Below are 20,548 nucleotides of genomic sequence, written 5' to 3' on the forward strand. Positions count from 1 at the left end.
TTCAAATTTTACGGTTAGGTCAAAATAGAATGAGTTGATTTTTCTATAGATTTTTTAGCACAAAATTTTAAGGGTTAAATAGGGTCGTGTAAATCCCTGTGCACGCCATTACGTCAGGGAAACTGGGAGACACTAGTCACCGGTAGTTTGGAGGGTGTTTAGGGGATCGTCACTTTAAAGTTGGTCCCAATATTTTTTATAATTTATTATTATTATTTACATATGTTGGAAGCACGTAAGACTGATTTAAACATCAAATTTTAAAGTCAAACAAACGGTCATAAACAACTTTTTTGAAATATTTATAATGATGTCATCTATTGCTTACAAAAATTAGCTTAAAATATGACATGGGTAAAGAGAGAGAAAATAGATAAATGGCATTAAAAGAAGGTGATCCATTTTCAATAGTGTAGGGATAAAATCACTGTTAAATGATTCAATAAAACATAGCTCGAGGGAGCGAAACGAATCATTTTTAAACATATGGCCTGTTTTCTGATTATTTTCTAAATTTTTGAAACAACTGTTTGTTTCAGGCTTTTTAAAAATAAGATTTCCGAAAGGTATTAGTGAGGTAGCCTTTTTCAAAACATTAATCCATCACATTAATCAACTAAACAACCTGCATTGATAAACCACTCAAAAATCGCTTTCAAACGAACTTACGGGGTCATGTCTTGGTGTTCAAGGGAAAAAAAAGCCAAACTATATAACTACAAACAAAAAATATTTTATTAATAAAACTTATATATATATATGTTTTTGGTGATCAAAAGTCAAGTGAAATACAAACTATAATAAAAAATTATAAAATTAACTATAAATTTAAGGTTAACAATTCAATTTTTGGCTTTTAAGCATATGGACAAGCCAATAAGCCAAAAGATGAGGACACTGGTTTTTGCATGTACACAATTAATAATGCATAATAAAATTTGAGGCAACATCATTCGTCAGAGACCCATGGGCCAAGGAAATGAGCTTACGTACAAGAAGTTGGGGAATCAATAAAATTTTAGGTAATATCACTCGTCAGACACCCATTTAGTTAACGATGATATGGATAAGAGAGGTACTGCCTCTGTTCCATAATCACCTTCGAAGCAAATTTAACAAATTCGTGGTGAAGTTTAATAAAAGAAACAACTTGATTTTTGGCAAAGAAAAACTGATGTCTTTTTAGGAAAAAGCTGAAGAGCTACTACAAATATAGGAGGATAATGCATACTTACTTTATATATATATTTTTATATGGAGTCGTTGGTTTTTATATTCATATTTAACGATTCATCTTATTAAAAAAATATAATTATTAATTATTTTATTATAATATAATTTATTATTACAGGATTTAAGTATGACTTATAATTTTATATTTAGATTATAATTTTAAATAAAATAAATAATAAAGGCAATTACACTATGTAAAATGGAAAGGGAGGGAGTTTACCAACTAACGCTAGAGAGGCAGCGGTAGAGCGAGTATAACAGTAGTTGGCTATAAGCTGATGCGGAGAAAAAAGGTAATAAAAAAGGAGTGGGGTTGACTCTCATGCAAGAGTTAGATATACAATAACTCCATAAAAATACATTAAATGCAAATGTAAGAGAAAGACATAAGAGATAAAAGTTATACTCAATCTTATAGCTAATCTATTATATGTGTTAATCATAATATAAGTTTATAACTAGTAAATTGACTTTCTTTGCTCGTATATATGTGCAGTGCTGCGAGCAGGGAGATGCTGCATCACCTATACCGCTAAACTACACGGCTACGCACGCGAAAAATTAACAAAAAAAGAAAAAAAATCCAAGCTTTGTTTCCATCACCAGTCGTCGACGACGCCATGGTCGCCGCCGACGAGAAGCCGCACGCGGTGTGCCTGCCGTTCCCGGCGCAGGGGCACATCACGCCGATGATGAAGCTGGCCAAGGTCCTCCACTGCAGGGGCTTCCACGTCACCTTCGTCAACACCGAGTACAACCACCGCCGCCTCGTCCGCTCCCGCGGCGCCGGCGCCGTGGCGGGCCTCCCGGGCTTCCGCTTCGCCACCATCCCCGACGGCCTGCCGCCGTCCGACGCCGACGCCACGCAGGACCCGGCGTCGCTCTGCTACTCCACCATGACCACCTGCCTCCCCCACTTCACGAGGCTCCTCGAGGAGCTCAACCGCGCCCCTGGGCTTCCTCCCGTGACGTGCGTCGTGGCGGACGCCGCCATGGGCTTCGCCGTCGACGCCGCCAAGGAGATCGGCGCGCCGTGCGCGCTGTTCTGGACGGCCAGCGCCTGCGGCTACATGGGCTACCGCCACTTCCGCTTCTTCTTGGACGAAGGCCTTTCCCCTCTCAAAGGTAGGTACGCGATCGATCACCATGGCACTCCGTCGTCCATGGCCATGCATCTCATCTACAGTTCTTACCTTGCTCTGCCATGCATGGTGGCAGAAGCTTGCTAGATACTGTAACGACAACTAGTTCAATCGTTCGCATGCATTTTGTGGCGTGTTGTTCGACGAGCAGATGAAGAGCAGCTGACGAACGGGTTCCTGGACACGCCGGTGGCGCGGCCGCCGCGCGGGATGAGCAAGCACATGCGCTTCCGGGACTTCCCGAGCTTCATCTGGACGACGGACCGCGGCGAGATCCTGCTCAACTTCCTGATGCACGAGGTGGAGCGCGCGGACCGCGCGGCGGCCGTCATCGTCAACACGTTCGAGGAGCTCGAGCAGCCGGCGCTCGACGCCATGCGCGCCATCCTCCCGGCCGTCTACACCATCGGCCCGCTCGGCAGCCTCGCCGACCAGATCGTCACCGACGACGCGCCGGCCAGCGCGATCCGCCCCAGCCTGTGGAGGGAGGACCACGCCTGCCTGGCGTGGCTCGACGGCAGGGAGCCCCACTCGGTGGTGTTCGTCAACTACGGGAGCATCACGACCATGTCCAGAGACAAGCTGGCGGAGTTCGCGTGGGGGCTCGCCAGCTGCGGCTACGGCTTCCTGTGGATCGTCCGGCCGGACCTCGTCAGGGGCGACTCCGCCGTGCTGCCCCGGGAGTTCCTGGAGGCGACGGAAGGGAGGGGCCTCCTGGCGAGCTGGTGCGAGCAGGAGGCCGTGCTGCGCCACCAGGCGGTCGGCGCGTTCCTGACCCACTGCGGCTGGAACTCGACGATGGAGAGCATCAGCGCCGGGGTGCCGATGCTGTGCTGGCCCTTCTTCGCCGAGCAGCAGACCAACTCGCGCTACTCGTGCGCCGAGTGGGGGATCGGGGTGGAGGTCGGCGGCAGCGTGCGGCGCGAGGCGGTGGCGGCGACGATCAGGGAGGCCATGGGAGGGGAGCAGGGGAAGGAGATGAAGCGGAGGGCGGCGGAGTGGATGGAGCTAAGCGCACGGTCAACGCGACGTGGCGGAAGGTCGTTGGTCAACCTGGACAAACTCATCGCGGAAGTCTTGCTCCCCAGTAAAAAACAAGTGTAAAAAAGGCCTACGCGGGCATGGTTGGTTTGCTTCCGGGGGAAAAATGTTTACTGTATTTTACTTATGGATTTCTGCTAGAATAAATGAGTAATAATGCTACTACCTGCTTGGAAGCAGGTGATTACCGGGAGATTGGAGTGGATTAATTATGTGGGGTCATGCTATCTTCGTAATCCCCTGTTTATCTATTGGAATTCGAGTCATGTCTTTATTATCATAGCTCCGGTGGATACCTATTTTTATGCATATCATTTAAATATTTATTATTTTTTAAAGATATTAACAAGATAAATCAATACGAGAACATATACAAGTTTAAATTTAACTTCTACGGGCTGTAACAAAACTAATAATTCGACTTATACATACCTTTTTATTCTAATTTTTTTACAACTTGTATAATTCGAATTTGAGCTTGCACGTTTCTGGAGCGATCTACATACCTTAAATCATTATTTTTCCTCAAAATTTTAATAACTCTATATGTGACATGCAAGAAATTGGTGGATGTTCAATCGATTTATAAAAATCTATCTGCACCTCTTTCTCTTTCTTTCAGAGAAGATCAATAATACTTCTATGCTTATAGAAGAGAACCCCGGTATTTGCTTTAAGATAAATTGCAACTAATTATTAAAATGATGATCCGTTACCCTCAGTTCTACGTAAAATGATAAATCTATCCGTTGTTGGATTGAATATTTAAACTTGGCGAAGGAATGCACAATTGCGAAACAGGATGACAGATATGTTCAGAATTGGAGACAAGTATTGGTAAGATCATGTACTACACAAAAACAAGAGAAAAGCTGAGGCCTCCTTTCGGACAAAGAAATTTTGCAGAAATTTCAAAAGAACCGCACGATTCATATTTAGTTTTCTTAGGAATTGGGGAAATTTTCAATATATTCCGAGGGAGTCACAAACTAAAATGCAAATTTGCTACACATATATTCTATAACTTAGTCAAATTACAATTTCAAGGGTGCAATGGAATACAAATACTAAATACGCACGCTTGTACTCCCTATAAAATGTTCAGGCTTTCCTAAAATTCAGCAATGAACCAATATACTCAAACACACAAACACATGTATATATATAAATAAAATATGCGCATACGTGTATTTATGTTTGAGTATTTATTTAGATTCATTAGTATTAATATAAATTCATAAAAATCAAAATATTTTATAACCTGAGGCTTATATATATATATATATATATATATATATATATATATATATATATATATATATATATAATTTACATACATAGGTATCTTCTCCATGCACATGAAACTGTTAGAGCAAGCTAAGGTGGTGTTTAGTTGCCAAAATTCTTTGGCAAAAACATCATATCGAACGTTTGACCGGATGTTGGAAGGGGTTTTCGGACATTAATGAAAAAACGAATTTCACGGCTAGCCTAGAAACCGCGAGACGAATCTTTTGAGCCTAATTAATCCGTCATTAGCATATGTTGGTTACTGTAGCACTTATGGCTAATCATGGACTAATTAGGCTTAAAAGATTCGTCTCAAGATTTCTTCCATAACTGTACAATTAGTTTTTTAGTTCATCTATCTTTAATGTTTTATTTAGGTGTCTAAAAATTCGATGTAATGTTCGTGGAAAAATTTTTTGAGAACTAAACAAGACCTAAACATGGGTAAACTTGTTCAGACACGCCGCACAACTAGCACACATATGCACATATACTTACACGATAGTGGGCACCGCAACAGTGCCATGTCTAGGACTCGGACCTTCTGCAGAAAATGCGTCTTTGGCTGCCAAAGTTAACACGTCGATATCAATATCCTATTATAGTCCCCTGAATGCGTCAGGTTCCATCGAACACCTTCAGGTTCATGACGCTGAGACGGGGATAACTACACACAGGCCAGCGATCGAAAACCGACAAAAAATATATGTACCACCTTCAGGTTACTATCATGCAGGAGATCCACTGACGCAAAGAACTCGGCAACAAATTTCCAGCGACGCTCCAGACACAGACCAATCAGAGTTTGTCAGCTCGTCGATCTATCGTCGTGGATCGGTTTAGAGTTTGATCCCAACATTTCCAGTATCTCACACTCTGTTTTCCATAATTTGGCCTTGACAAAAGCATAGCAGAAATAATTAGTGAGTTGAGGCTGCGTTCTTTGTTCAACGAGAATGAAAGATAAAATGTTATTTGATTTTCTGATGTTTATTTAATAGTATAAATAATAAAATTAATTAATATAAAAGTAAAAAATCTACCCTACATTATTTCTTAATTAGTTCGGATAGTGTACGTGTAAAAAAGAGAAATAATCCAAAACCAAGATATACATATGTTTCTTTTTTTCCTAGGCTCCCACATTTAAAACGACGCCGAGGTTTCAAATTTGTCGTCTGCCAATGTAAGCGCATCCTCAACCCAAGAAATTTTAACTACTGGTCTCAGTCAAGATCTTTAGTAGGTCACATGAATAGTAATACAGTGTGGTGTTAGCTAGACCTAAATAAATTATATGGTTGTTACATCTCACGTAAACTATGATTCTTTACGTGAAACGTGTTTGAGACCCTAGAGTTTCACCTGAGCTACACACAATCTCATGATACCATAGTTGATAGTTCTCACATCTACGTAAAATGTTGGCACTAACCACAAAGGGTTTGTTTGGTTACTTGGATATCCTCAGCCTGGCCCATATCTCTCATATAGTCTAAGTTTAGCCAGGATAGAACGATGCAACGAGATATGTTGTTACTTGCATTCCATGAACCTGAATAGAAAGATATGTAGACACCCGTACACTGGAGATATCGTGTGGTTGAATGCACGAGATATGAGTTCAGGTATCGATGGTAAGATTGCCACCAAACTCACAAATAGTATGTATAGAAATATTGTCTAACTCCAAATTACTCAAATTATATTAAAATTGCCTTTTTTGGGATGTGATGTTCGAATCCAGCGTTACCGCTCGGCTTGGCTGGGATTTTTTTTTTGCATGCACAGGGCCTGGCTAGGAGGGAGATACAGGCAGCCCCAACAATGAAAATTTGCATCTACAGGTACGAGCCAGATTCGGTGCATGCAACTAAACGGCCCCAAAGCCACCAGGTCCGTTATGTTTCTCTTCTCCAGCGCCATCCATCGGTCAATCGACAGATCCCATGTCAGCCGGCCCTGCTCACAGCAGTCTCTTCTTCTTCTTCTCGATGTCGGTATAGAATTAGAGAAGGTACGTACCATTAACTCTAAGACATAATGTGTGTATGATAGTTAGGACAGTGTAGTATATATTTTGTAAATAGCTATTATATGAATTTAAGTATTCTTTTTCTAATTTTCACCGGGGGAGAGGATCTACACCTGTATTATATCAAACAGAGAGCTAGGGGACAGAGTTAGTACTATAAATTGACTATTAGATTGGTTATAGATGAATTGGAGCTAGCATTTGGCTATACTATTGAACATGCTCTTATGTATATTGATGTGCTTAATTTTGGTTGCGTTTGCTGTCTGTTGTCTTTGGCATTTTTGCGTGCGTGTTTCAGCGACTCTCTCGAGTACTAAAAACAAAAGGATTGGCTGGCCTTCCTGAGATTTTTTATTTTAAAATAGTTTTAATAAGTAACTTTATCACTAAACATCGAAGGTTGCCAGCGATTTTTTTAGCCATGCTACCCTGGCTGTCGTGATAGGATAATACTGTTATGTGAAGTAGTTAGCTTAACAACATTATCTCGCTATGTCAGGTCGCAGTGATGCGTGACGTGATAGATATTTTGCCACGCCCAAGATAAATAACGGAACCAAAAATATTCAGATGATAAAATATTTATAAAATTACATTTTAAAAAGTTTTAAAAAAATCCCCCCTGCCTGTGCTAGGCCGGCCTTGCTGTCGCCTGTCTGCATGGCGCTGTCGTGGATCATGTCTCGTGCTTCGCGTGCTACGTTGGTCGGGCCGGGCCTGTCGTGTCAAGTAGGATGTCCATTCGGTTTCTTTAATGTCAGTTTTCCTAGCTAAAAACGGCAGTCTAACACTCTGGCAGCCGAATAATTGCTTTAGAAATGTACGAGCATCTTCTAAGGCGGTCTAAAATTGATCACTAAATTATTTTAGGCTTTTCCATTGAATGATCGGTGCATGGGAACTAATAGAAATTAAAATAAAAATAAAGGAACCGAATGCTTCTATAAAAAGCATGAGTTTCTGTATGTTGCTAATATAAAATATTGTTACACTAATATAATTTGATAGAGTTCATATTAGAATCAAACCATGTGTTTATGTACCGGTTGAATCTTCGGGTTATTCCGATTTACGACGAGCTTCGTTTGACATATTTACAAATGAAAAATAATTTGTGAATAAAACTATTCTATACGTGTTCTTAGCGATCTAAAAGCCAAGACTGAAAAATAAACTACAACGAAAAACCCAAAATCACCTCCAAATTTAAGGTTAAAAAAATTTAAAATTTGGCTTATAAGCATAAGTAGAAATGAAAAGAGGAGAGTGAGAGTTAAGACTCAGCTCAGCATCCCACCATTTGGCAAATCAAATCCTCTCCCTACGTAGAACTGTCGTGCCTTGTGATTTTTTTATTAAATGCATATTTTTAATATTTATTTATAAAAAAATCATGCTAAAAGGTAACTTTCAATTTTTGCACCGTTTGACTTTGCAATATCACTTGATGTGGCAATATATCTTTGTTGGACCATAATTTATTGGTATGGCAGTGTTTCTAACCATGCTGGTTCCATTGGCTGGCAAACCTTTGCCACGATAGTTCTATGCATGGCAAGACAATGCGACTAAGGTGCCAAGACAGTGCGGTCACTATAGTGGGACTAGTGTAGCAGCGTTGTATTCTCACACACGGCAAGGCTAGCACGATAAGATGATGCATATTTCATAAATAAGTTTTAGGATGGTTTATTTTAAAAGAAATATTGAATATATACATTTAATAAGATTGCAAATTGGACCATATTTTCCTGCTCATGTTTTACTTTGGACTATTCTTAAACCTATATTTTTCACTTTGCACTAGATAGATTTGCAATTATTGTGGTTTGGACCATATGAACAACCTTTTTTTTTTTGGCATAGATCAATGCCCTGAAACAAAATCCATTTTCGTATACCGATTAACTTACATCTATACATAGTCCATGAATTTGCCAAAAGGGAAGTTACACATGGCTAAAAATGTAATCAAGGGTGGTCTAAACCAAAACAATAGTAAATTAACTCGATTTAAAGTGAAAAGATGTATTGAAGGTGATACGGGCAAACCTACCATCATCGTCATTTCCTTCCTCTACTGATCAAGATATTCCAAATCATTTTGAAGTAGCAATAACCCATGCTCGGCAAAGCAAATAAATCAATAGGTAAACTCGCTCCTACACAAGAACAACATTACACATGAAAATCAATTGATATATAATGCCTATAATATAATTGTCCTCATTTATGAAAACTTGAAAGAGAGACCAAGGATCAACACTAATTCATCAACAACCATCAATCAGGCAATGAATGTCATGAAGACCATTTCGGGTACTAGTGATCAACTGAGAGTAAAATGCTCATATAAACTGCATCTAAAATCCAATAAATGTGTTCGACCACTACTTGGTAAGCTTATCTCACAAGCTTTCCAATGGATCTGGCCCCATTCAATAATTCTAGCAGACCAGAGAATATCATCTAATTAATAAGGAGACAAAAACTGTCAACATTTATTTTGCCTTAATTAGGGTGATGCGTACTAATTGGCTTAATGCAATGAAAAACGTTCTGATCATATGTGGACACCTCTCCATCTGTCTTTCCATCCTTTCTAATAGGATCTTTCTAAATATGTACAAGGGTGATTGTTTTTAGATTGAAACAATTATGTCATATTAAGCATTTTATTGAGTATTCTAGTCACATGCTAAATCATCTCTAAGACTATGCATTTCCTTCCTGTTGTTCTTGTAAGCTCTTAGTGATTGAGGATTGTAATCCACTTGACTTGGTTGAGTGTGAGGTTGGGTGAATTCCGTACTGCAGCTTGTTGGATATACATGCAATGGTTGGCCACACAAGATTCGTTAGGTTTCACAAATATCTTTGATTCTATGCCATGAAGGTTGGGCGCACCCCCATATCAGGAGGCTGAGGCGGTGACAAGCTTGTTGGCGGTAGAGACAATCGCGGATGAGGTTGAGTTTCTCATCATAATCAGTCATCAGTTGGGAGGCTCCATCATCACTGTTGTCTCCCTGGAGCCAATTCTCCATCGGTAAGAGTTCACTGATTATTTTGCTAAGGATGGTCGGAGGAGAAGCTCCACACCTCCAGCAACATAATATAATAGGCAATCACCCTACGCGAAGCCTGACGTCAATGCACTTCGTGTGGAACACGTGTGCACAGTGGCAGCATGTGGAGCTTGTCACTATTGGCAAAATCTAGCAGGAACACAATATAAGTTATGGGTAGCGCTCTCTCTGGCCTTTGCGGCTCACTGGGACCATGTTGATTTCTCCATTGCTTCCCCTTCCTAGGTTGCTAGCCAAGATCTAGATGAACAAGGCCTCTCCATCGAGCTACCACCCCTAGTAACTACCTCAGGTTTGAACGGCGCCGCCAGGCTTCCACCACCACAACCACCGCTTGGGGATAGGGAGCTGCTCCTCGAATTGGTGGAGCCTCACGTACCAACACCATGCAATCATGCTCACGGGATGAAGAGCGAAGAGGGTGGAACAAAGGAGAAGACCCACTGCCAAGTACGCCCTACTATATTCTCTTTACCAAATTGTCATGCCACGTTATTGCCACTTAGAACAAAACAACCATCAAAACTGCTTTAGGAGGCAAATTGAATCGGTATTGATAGTTGAAAGAGGTGCTCTACCATTACAGGTGAAGGAGCGAAATTGATTTGGGTAACAATTAGAGGCATAGTACACATTTTCCATCCTGTTATGGACGTAGGCCTGTCAAGTTGGCTGAGAAATTTTTTTATTAAATAAATATTTTTAAGAAATGATTTTATTACTAAACCTCTGGGCAATTTTTTTAAAAAACTGAACTTTTTGACCATGCCAGTAACAATGGCGTGGCAAAACAACGATGCAACGCAGCCTAATCGGTATGGCATGGTATGCCTGGTGTGGCAAGACAATGTTATCACGCCAATATTGGTGGCGTGGCCAAAAGGTTCATACGGTAAAAATATTTTTCCCGGAGATTTAATAATAAAATTATTTCTTAAAAAGGGTTTAAAAAATAAAAAAATTCACTACTTTGTGGGGCTAGCTCGAGCCCCAACAGAGACAATAATAGCGTTACAAAGCAGCAGCGTTACGAGGTACTACCTAATCTCATGCTCTAATTTCTGTGATTTCGACGACCTCCTACTTCGATGCTTCCCTTCCCAGTCTAGCCGCTTATCTAATCTAAAAATCTACTTCTACCTATCTGTATCCTAGATAACTACTACTCCCTCTATGGCTGTGTTAGCCAGCATAGGTAAGTTAACTTAGTTTTATCAGTTTTCACGCGCATGTTTCCCGTACTGCTGAACGGTATATTTTTTTCAAAAAAATCTCTATAGAAAAAATGTTCTAAAAATCATATTAATATATTATATATTTTTTAATAATTAATAATTAATTAATCATGTACTAATCTGTTACTTCGCTTTTCGTGCGGTGTAAGTTAACTTACCTAGTACCAGACGCGGCCCATTTCATATTATCAATCATTTGACTTTTTTTTTCTATTCAAACTTTGATAAGTTTAATCAAGTTCATATAAAAAATTAGCAACACTTAAAATATTAAATTGGTTTTATTAAATCTAACATTAAATATTTATAATATACTCCGTATTGGTCTTCTGCTAAAAATATAATAATATTTTTTCTATAAAATTAGTTAAATTAAAGAAGTTTGACTTTGAAAAAAAGTCAAACAACTTCTAACATAAAACAGAGTGGAACAGAGTGGGTTAATAATTAATACCGGTGTTGGTTTGTCTTTGTTCACCACTCGTGCTTTGATTATTTTTATCCTGTGAGTTGGAGCAGGATCGAAACAAATCCTGGTCATTCATATAAGAGCATCTCTAATAGCATGGCTATTTGACTCTCTAAACTAAAATTTGACCATTCTACCTAAAATTTTATCTAAAATTTATACTTCATGACCAAATCATTCGGCTGGCCAAACTCACTGGGAGTGGCCAAACGTGGGTCCCGCATGGGAAGTACCAGTGCGACCACCCAGGATGACGCCGCCGCAAGCCTCCGCCAGGACGACACCGCCGGGGACGATTGCCGGGACGACGCCGCTAGGGACGACCGCCGCGCTGTCGCCGCCGCCGCGGAGGCCGCGCTCACCGTCATCGTCGCCGCGTGAGGCCGCGCCGTCGCTGTCGCCGCTACCGCGCGAGGCCGCGCGGTCGCCGCCGCCGCGGAGGACACGCTCGCCGTAGTCGCCGCCGCGTGAGGACGCGCGGTCGCCGTCGTCGCCGTTGTTGCAGCCACACGAGGCCACGCCGTCGCCGTCGCCGCCGTCGCTCGCGGAGGCCGTGCGGTCGCCGGTGCCGCAGCCTCCCCGCGCTGCGCCGTCGGCTTGGCCATCGCTTGCCTCTGCCGCAACGGAGAGAAAGAAATAAAGAGGGAGAAGGAGAGAGAGCTGGATTGATGGAGAGAAAGAAAGAAAAAGGGAGAGAAAGAGATGGATTGATGGAGAGGGAGAGAAGAAATAAAGAGGATGACATGTGGGGTTCAGCTGTCATTGACTCGGAATAGAGAGGGTGGATGGAGAGACTGATGGAGTAAAAGATGAATTTAAGTGGCCAAATTAAATGGAGAGTGACAAAATAGTCATTTGGAGAGTCTAATTTAGGCTATTTGTTAGAGATGCTCTAAGAGCAGATACAATAGCAGGCTATAAGCCAGTTATAAGCATATTTTAAAGAGATAAGGGGAAGAGAGAAGGGATGTGTAGCCAGCTGCAGCACGAGCTTTAAGATAAAATGTGTGTATGACATATGGGACCATGTATTGATGTTTTGTAGATAATTATTATATGAATTGGTTATTAGACTGACTATAGATGAATTAGAGTAGATACAATAGTAGGCTATAAGCTAGCTATAAGCATATTTTAAAGAGATAAAGGGAAGAGAGAAGAGAGGTCCAAGTCAAAAAATGTGTATGACATGTGAAGCCACGTATTGATGTTTTATAGGTAACTATTATATGAATTGGCTATTAGATTGACTATAGATAAGTTAAAGCTAGTAGTTGGCTATACTATTAAGCTTGCTCTTAGAACTAGTAGTTAACTATATTATGGAACTTGCTATTAGAGCTAGTAGGAAGCTATACTACTATTCGCAACAGTATAACTTATATAGTTGCAGTGGCACAGGATTTGCTTCCCACGATCTAGAGTCGGCTGGGTTACAGTACCGTTGATCCCAAGGAATGGCCAGTGGGAGGAGCTCTATTTCTTTGGAGTAATTGCAAACTCACTGAATCAAAACTTAGATATTAGACAAGGTCCTAATAACAAATAAATAGGTAGAAGTGACACTTTGAACCCAAACTGACTAGCTCAGCCAGAAGACCACTGGTGTTTCTCAAACTCATTGAATCACTAATACAAAACTAGCACTAAAACTATTATCATACTGACATCTTTATAATATAGAAAAAATAGTGATAAATTTGCAAAAGATCGATTTCTTTCCGTTGCTTGTTTTTTAAACTTTTTTTGTTTGGTTCAAGCCGTAAATGCTGATCTGGTCATCAATTCAAATGTCGCTTGTGATGCGGTGGGTAAGACCCTTTTGAATATCGCCAAATTTGCTGACTCTTGCGCCATTTTGTTTATCCAAAATTCAGGTGAAGTGTGCGCTGATTCGATGACCTTGCGACGTGGCAATAATTAAACACCCCAAAATCTTGGAACCAGTCAACGATCTGGCACGAAATTCTCCGTTGTTGCTTTCTTCCATAAACTAGCTCTCTCTCTCTCTCTCTCTCTCTCTCTCTCTTGGAGGTGACCAAAATCTGATCCATATCCACTCTTGTCAAACACAGTAGACGAAGCAGCAGAGATGAGCGCGGGCGTCGCCGCCGGCGAGAAGCCGCCGCACGCGGTGTGCCTGCCGTTCCCGGCGCAGGGGCACATCACGCCGATGATGAAGCTGGCCAAGGTGCTCCACTCCAGGGGATTCCACGTCACCTTCGTCAGCACCGAGTACAACCACCGCCGCCTCGTCCGCTCCCGCGGCGCGGCCGCCGTCGCGGGCCTCCCGGGGTTCCGCTTCGCCACCATCCCGGACGGCCTGCCGGCGTCCGACGCCGACGCCACGCAGGACCCGGCGTCGCTCAGCTACTCCACCATGACCGCCTGCCTCCCGCACTTCAGGAGGCTGCTCGCCGACCACGCCAGCCGCTCGGCGGCGCCTGACGTCGACGCCGTGCCGCCGGTCACCTGCGTCGTGGCCGACAACCTCATGGGCTTCAGCCTCGACGCCGCGGCGGAGCTCGGCGTGCCGTGCGCGCTCTTCTGGACGGCCAGCGCCTGCGGCTACATGGGCTACCGCAACTTCCGTCCGCTCATCGACATGGGCATCATCCCCTTCAAAGGTATGCCCATTTTTCTGAAATGTTGTAACTGCGAATCGCCATCGATTCATCGGATGTTTTGGTTGGAAAGCAGAGGAAGAGCAGCTGACGAACGGGTTCATGGACATGGCGGTGGACTGGGCGCCGGGGATGAGCAAGCACATGCGGCTCAGGGACTTCCCGACCTTCCTCCGCACGACGGACCGCGACGACATCCTGATGACGTTCCAGCTGCGCCAGGTGGAGCGCGCGGAGGAGGCGGACGCCGTGATCCTCAACACGTTCGACGAGCTGGAGCAGCCGGCGCTCGACGCCATGCGCGCCATCACCCCGGCCGTCTACACCATCGGCCCACTCGCGTTCCTCACGGAGCAGATCGCGCCCGGCGGACCCCTCGACGCGGTAAGCTCTAGCCTCTGGATGGAAGACGGCGCCTGCCTCGGCTGGCTCGACGGGAGGAAACCCCGGTCGGTGGTGTACGTGAACTTCGGGAGCGTGACGGTGATGAGCGGGCAGGAGCTGGAGGAGTTCGCGTGGGGGCTCGCCGGAAGCGGCCACGACTTCCTCTGGATCATCAGGCCGGACGTCGTGAGGAGCGACGCCGCCGCCGCCGCCGCCGCCGCCGCCACCGCCGGCGCCGCGGCGCTGCCCCTAGAGTTCACGGAGGAGACCAGGGGCAGGGGCCTCCTGGCGAGCTGGTGCGACCAGGAGGCGGTGCTGCGGCACCCGGCGGTGGGCGTGTTCCTGACGCACAGCGGGTGGAACTCGACGCTGGAGTCGCTGTGCAGCGGCGTGCCGATGCTGTGCTGGCCGTTCTTCGCGGAGCAGCAGACCAACTGCCGGTACAAGTGCGTGGAGTGGGGCGTGGCGATGGAGGTGGGCGACAACGTGCGGCGGGATGCGGTGGAGGGGAGGATCAGGGAGGCGATGGGCGGCGGCGGGAAGGGCGCGGAGATGAGGAGGAGGGCGGCGGAGTGGAAGGAGGCCGCCGCTCGATCGAGGGGCCCGTCGCTCGCCAATCTTGAGAGGCTCATCGCCGATGTGCTGCTCTCTGGTAAACGACGAGCTAGCTAGAGCCCCTCATCACGAGGAAGCGTGCGCGCGGAGAAGGGATCTGGGTTAAACGAACGCGGCCGATGTACTCCGTATGGTTCCGACATGGTCTGTTAATTAATACTATCTCCGTTTCATATTCATCCATTGATAAATATATATAATTTATATTTATGTCTAGATTCATTAGTATTCATATGAATAAAAACAAGACTAAAAAGTCTTATATTGGAAACGTATCATAAAATATTTTTCACCAAGTCTTTTCATTTATATCCCTAATTACGCATCGAAGTTTTTTTAAAAAAATGCTAAGAGACGAGGGATCCAACGGGAGGATAGTAGGGCTTCAGCCCCTATACGCTGGATTCCGAGTGAAAAATATAGGAGAGAGGAGAAGGAAAAACAGGATGAGGAAGAAGAAAGATAACTAGTCTCCTAGCCCTTGGATCGGAATCCGCCACCGTAAGAGTTAACTCTCCGCGGTTGTCACGTATAAAAACAACTTTTCTTTTTAAATTTCTTTTTTTATATCATAGTATTTGATCTTATAACGGTGCATTGAACTAGCTAATAAACGATTTTGTAAGTGTTATAATTGATTATCAAATGTAGCGATACTACCTGCTGTATAGATGATGAAAAATGTTTCCTATTTTAATGTTATAAACATTGAATTAACTAATAAAAATTTAAAGGGACAATTTCGTTTTTACCTTTATTTTAAAGTCTAATACTGATTTACCTCTCATTTTTAGGATTTTCGTATTTGTCCTTATTTTTTAAAATTGAATTAACTGGTTGCCCCTATTTCTATGAAAGTTATGAAGACTGTTACTTGTCAAATATATTCTGTTAAAAAAAAAGAAACTTAATTTCCAAAACTATAAAGGACAATTTTGCCCCTGTTACAACTAGAGAGGGGAAATTTCTGAATGTGAGCACTGGGAAGGGCGCAGCGTCGGGTTGGCGGCGGCTGGGAGGCGGGCGCGGCGTCAGCGGCGGTGCTCACGGGGCTCGGCGGCGCCAGCGGCGGAAGGGAGGGGCGCGCGACGGAAGCGGTTGCTGGGGCGGAAGTGGCTGGGCAGGGGAGATGGCGGCGACTGGGAGGGGTCTCGGCGGCGGCTGATTCAAGCGACGGTCGTGGTGCGCTCCGGGCTTCCCAAGGAGGAGGCCGAGGCGCTCGTGGCCAAGCTCGCTCGATTCATCCCGAGCGGTGGAAAGGGTTCGTCTTTTTTTCTGTTATTATTATGCCCTTAGATCGAGGATGCAGCATTTGTGCGTTCCTTGATTGAATTGCAATTCGATTGAGCAGGTGTATAATAAGATGCATTTCTTGATCACATTGTTGTTTTTTTTTTCACGAGTCTCAAGCTTAAGCACTGGTTATCATCTTGAATCACCCAATATGGCAATAAGCTCTAGTTCTGCTGGTCTAGATAATTTTTATGCATAGTATCTGATTAGCTGACTTGACTGATCGGGGTCACGCAATAATTCTTGAAGGCATTACTATTACCTCTAAAGATTTACTGCATGATTTAGCCTTTGAAATACTGTGATTTATATGCGCAATGCACGGTAATTTAGTAGTGACTCTGTTGGATAGAGACATTTTCTGCTAAGGTTGATTTTAGCTGTGGCTATGATGCCATTATCAATTTTCATTGGATTCTATTCTAAATTATGCAGAAAAGTGTATATGAGCTTTTGCTACAATTACAACAGAAGCAAATGCTGTTGGTAAATAAAGAATACAAGAGCTCTATCAATTTTTTAGGAAAAAATTAAAAGTTTTAAAACTGAATATGAATTAACAGTAATATTGCTATAATTTAGAATGGAGGGTAACGACACAAATAACTAAAAAAATAGGAATAAAAATGAAATTCTCGAGAAAGAGTAAAATAGTCATTTAACATGTGAGTTAACACCGTTAGCCCTTCCATCCAAAGGAGGGACAATCGGTTCGTTCAATTCAAAAATGCAGGGGCAAATACGAAAACCCTAAAAATAAGGGGTAAAATTAGTATTAGAACCCGAAACAGGGACAGGAACGAAATTGCTCCAAATTTAAAACTACTTTAGAACAGTGATAATGAGTTCCTATATAAAAAATTTTATTTTTAAAGTGTACAGATTAGAAGTTGAAATGAGTACAGACACAAAGAAAAAAAAAAGGAAAAAGTTTTAGTGAAAAGAGAAAAACGCATCCTTGATCAGTTCTAGTACAACCGTACAGCATGCTTGATCAAAGACACAAATGTGTTGGTGCTAGAGGAGCCGTGCAAACGTGGACAATGAGTTTTTCTTAGGGCTCTCGCAGTTGAAGCAACGGCTCCCCGTAGCTCTGGTTATTTCGTGAGCTGAAGAATTAGCATAGACACGCAATCCACGGTGCATCTTAGAGCAGATAAATAACAGGCTATTAAGCATATTTTAAAGAGATAAGAGAGGAAAGAGAAAAAATATGAGCTAGTCAGCTACACACAATCTCCAAGACATAGTGTATGTATGATATGTGTGGCCATGTACTAATATTTTGTAGGTAGGCTATTACATTGACTATAGATGAATTAGAGCTAATAGCTAGCTATACATGGGTCCACAAAAGCTATGACTTGCCTGGGCAACGAGCTTCACGGTGCAACAACCTTGGCTCGTTGTGTCTTGGTATGTCCCTGCGTCAGTGCTCCTCTGACAAGGAAACTTGTTTCTCCTATTGGTTGCGAGGAGCTTTGCAGGGGTCTGCTCACAGCTTCTATTGGTTCCGATTGTGAAAGAGCTTACACCTAGAGCAATAGCACTTAAGGGATGTTTCATATCTACACACAAAAATTGAAGTCTAGATTTTATATACATATCGAGAAATAAAAAATATGGCAGCAAACAGTGCCTATGCATTATAAATAAAATTATTATTTTCATTTCTTAAATGTGTAAATTAAATTTAGACTTGCACATTTGTATTGCCTTATACCATCATTATATAACTTGTCACATATTACTGAGCTTTTTCATTACTATTTAAGCATGGTCGGCTGATAGCCTAGGGCACTAGTCAGGAGATGGCTTAGCTTAACCAAACTTATATTTATATTCTCACGTGGTTTGGCTTTTGCACCCATCCTTTGTAAAAAAGTAGATAATTAATCAACTTATGAAACTAATAGATGATGATAATCTATCGGTCAAGTTAGTAGCTATATCATTTACTTTATTTACTTGTTGGCTTCTTAAGATAGCCAAATTTTAAATTTTGAAACTTAATATTAGAGTTGATTTTAAGATGTTCTTATTGTACTTTATTTTTTAATATTTTCTTTTAAACCACTAATGTCATAAATAAAACTTTTAGTCACAAATTATTTTGGATTGATTCAGATTTTTTTGCATGGTCTTTTTTACCATCCTTAAAAAGCATCTTTAGCTAACAAAAATTTTAATGCAAAATTCAGATACGGTGTATCTCGAGGTACTAATATTTTACACTAAAATGTAATAACTTGAGGTAAAAAAACTTTTACACTAAAAATGTAATAACTTGAGGTATTTTTTTCAAGGATGTTAAAAAACTCTTTTTTATTCATTTTATTTATTTTAGTTTTTAATTTAGTGTCAATATTATTTACCCAAATTTAGAACCGTGCCTATTTAGTTAACTTTTAAAGACTTAATACTTGGTTTATCCTACTTTGATGCTTATTTATGTGATTTTAGAGAATAAATTATTATAGAATATATGTTACAAATAAAAAATATTTAGACTAAAGAGTCTATGACACACTTTAGTTCGTTTCGCGAAAAGAAAATTTTTGAGTGTCGCGTTAGACGTTTGACTCGATGTCAGAAGTGGTTTTTTAGACACGAATGAAAAAAAACGAATTTCATAGCTTGTCTGGAAATTGTGAAACGAATTTTTTAACTCTAATTAATTCGTCATTAGCACATGTGAATTACGGTAGTACTTATGTCTAATTATGGGCTAATTAGAGATTTGGAGTCTTTAAGTGTAGTATTATCTGTAACATTTGGTTGCATATATATCCACAATGCAGAGGATTTCTATCATTTTTTTAAAAGATCATCTATGTATTTTGAAATGGAACAAACCATGAGATGGTTGTCCATTTGAACGGTGGGCTGGAAAGCCTTCAATTGCACAATGGAAGCGACTCGCCCATCTACTGAAGCATAATTTTGGTTTCGTGACAGTCGTCTGCACTTGACCAATCTCCAGTCTGCTGATCTCATCGTGCAACGAACTCACTATATCCACCGCAAAAGCATTTAGTAGTCCATCAAAGTAAAGCTTGCATCATCTCAGGACCGGAAATTCGTCGCAGGAATTCAATTTATATCCAGTAAAACTCATGCTACTTGGACAATTAAACTAGCTAAAGCAGGGGCAGGTGCAGATTTTTAACGTTCGGCGCAGCTGGAATCAACACGCCTAACTATGATGTTACGTCAGAGCTTAAGGAAGACGAAATCGATAGCTACTTTCTTTGTAACCAAGCTCAAGATCACCGGTTCACTAGGATCAATGGAGCACGGTGAAACCTCCGGCCGCTCCAAGGCCCCTCCCGGCGCCAACCGCGTCCTGTCCGTCGCCGACCTCGTCCTCCGGTTCGTCGCGATCGGCGGCACGGCCGGCAGCGCCATCGCCATGGCCACGACGAGCGAGACGCTCCCCTTCGCCACGCCGTTCGTCCAGCTCAGGGCAGAGTACAGCGACCTCCCGACGTTCATGTAAGCACACACACAACACGCGCGCTACGACGAGCTGAGCTGTCGTCGGTGGATGACAAATGGAAGATGCGTACGTATCGCGTGGTGTGCTGCAGGTTCTTCGTGGTGGCGAGCTCGGTGGTGTGCGGGTACCTCGTGCTGTCGCTGCCGGCGTCCGTCCTGCACGTCGTCAGGCCCACGGCGAGGTGCAGCCGTGCCGTCCTCGCCTTGCTCGACGCGGTACGTACGTAAAAGCCTAGTTAACCATCTGATGCACGCTTACGTGTTCATGCTTTACATTTGTGCTGGAAAAATTTAAATGAAAGGTGATGCTCGCCGTGCTGACTGCCGGCGCGTCGGCGGCGGCGGCGATCGTTTACCTGGCGCACAGGGGCAGCACCGCGCGAGCGAACTGGTTCGCCATCTGCCAGCAGTTCACCTCCTTCTGCGAGCGCACCACGGCCTCGCTCGTCGGCTCCTTCGCCGCCGCCGTCCTGCTCGTCGCCCTCGTCTTCCTCTCGGCGCTCGCGCTCGCCAGGCGGACCTGATCGATCCAGCCTCTCTGATTTTGTTGCATGTGCAGAGGTATTTTTGTTCAGTTTGTATCGAAACCTTTTCATT

General features: G+C 42.9%; 3 protein-coding genes across 3 annotated transcripts; all 3 read left to right on the plus strand.

The window, feature by feature from the left end:
• The first annotated feature begins 1,634 nt into the window (after positions 1–1,634).
• LOC102704674 (7-deoxyloganetin glucosyltransferase-like) lies at positions 1,635–3,701 on the plus strand. The gene is made up of 2 exons (XM_015833556.2): positions 1,635–2,358; positions 2,527–3,701. Exons 1-2 carry the CDS (start codon positions 1,854–1,856, stop codon positions 3,477–3,479), a joined length of 1,458 nt encoding a protein of 485 aa, XP_015689042.2. The 5' UTR covers positions 1,635–1,853; the 3' UTR covers positions 3,480–3,701.
• Positions 3,702–13,575: 9,874 nt separating this feature from the next.
• LOC102713052 (7-deoxyloganetin glucosyltransferase-like) lies at positions 13,576–15,337 on the plus strand. Its single transcript, XM_040520814.1, has 2 exons — positions 13,576–14,164; positions 14,238–15,337. The coding sequence occupies exons 1-2, from the start codon at positions 13,630–13,632 to the stop codon at positions 15,215–15,217; spliced, it is 1,515 nt and encodes a 504-aa protein (XP_040376748.1). The 5' UTR covers positions 13,576–13,629; the 3' UTR covers positions 15,218–15,337.
• A 4,318-nt stretch (positions 15,338–19,655) lies between these two features.
• Positions 19,656–20,475, plus strand: LOC102713332 (casparian strip membrane protein 5-like). The gene is made up of 3 exons (XM_006648719.2): positions 19,656–19,948; positions 20,044–20,167; positions 20,254–20,475. Exons 1-3 carry the CDS (start codon positions 19,656–19,658, stop codon positions 20,473–20,475), a joined length of 639 nt encoding a protein of 212 aa, XP_006648782.2.
• The last annotated feature ends 73 nt before the right edge of the window (positions 20,476–20,548 follow it).

The sequence above is a fragment of the Oryza brachyantha genome, chromosome 2 (genome assembly GCF_000231095.2).
Source record: "Oryza brachyantha chromosome 2, ObraRS2, whole genome shotgun sequence".
NCBI lineage: Eukaryota > Viridiplantae > Streptophyta > Magnoliopsida > Poales > Poaceae > Oryza > Oryza brachyantha.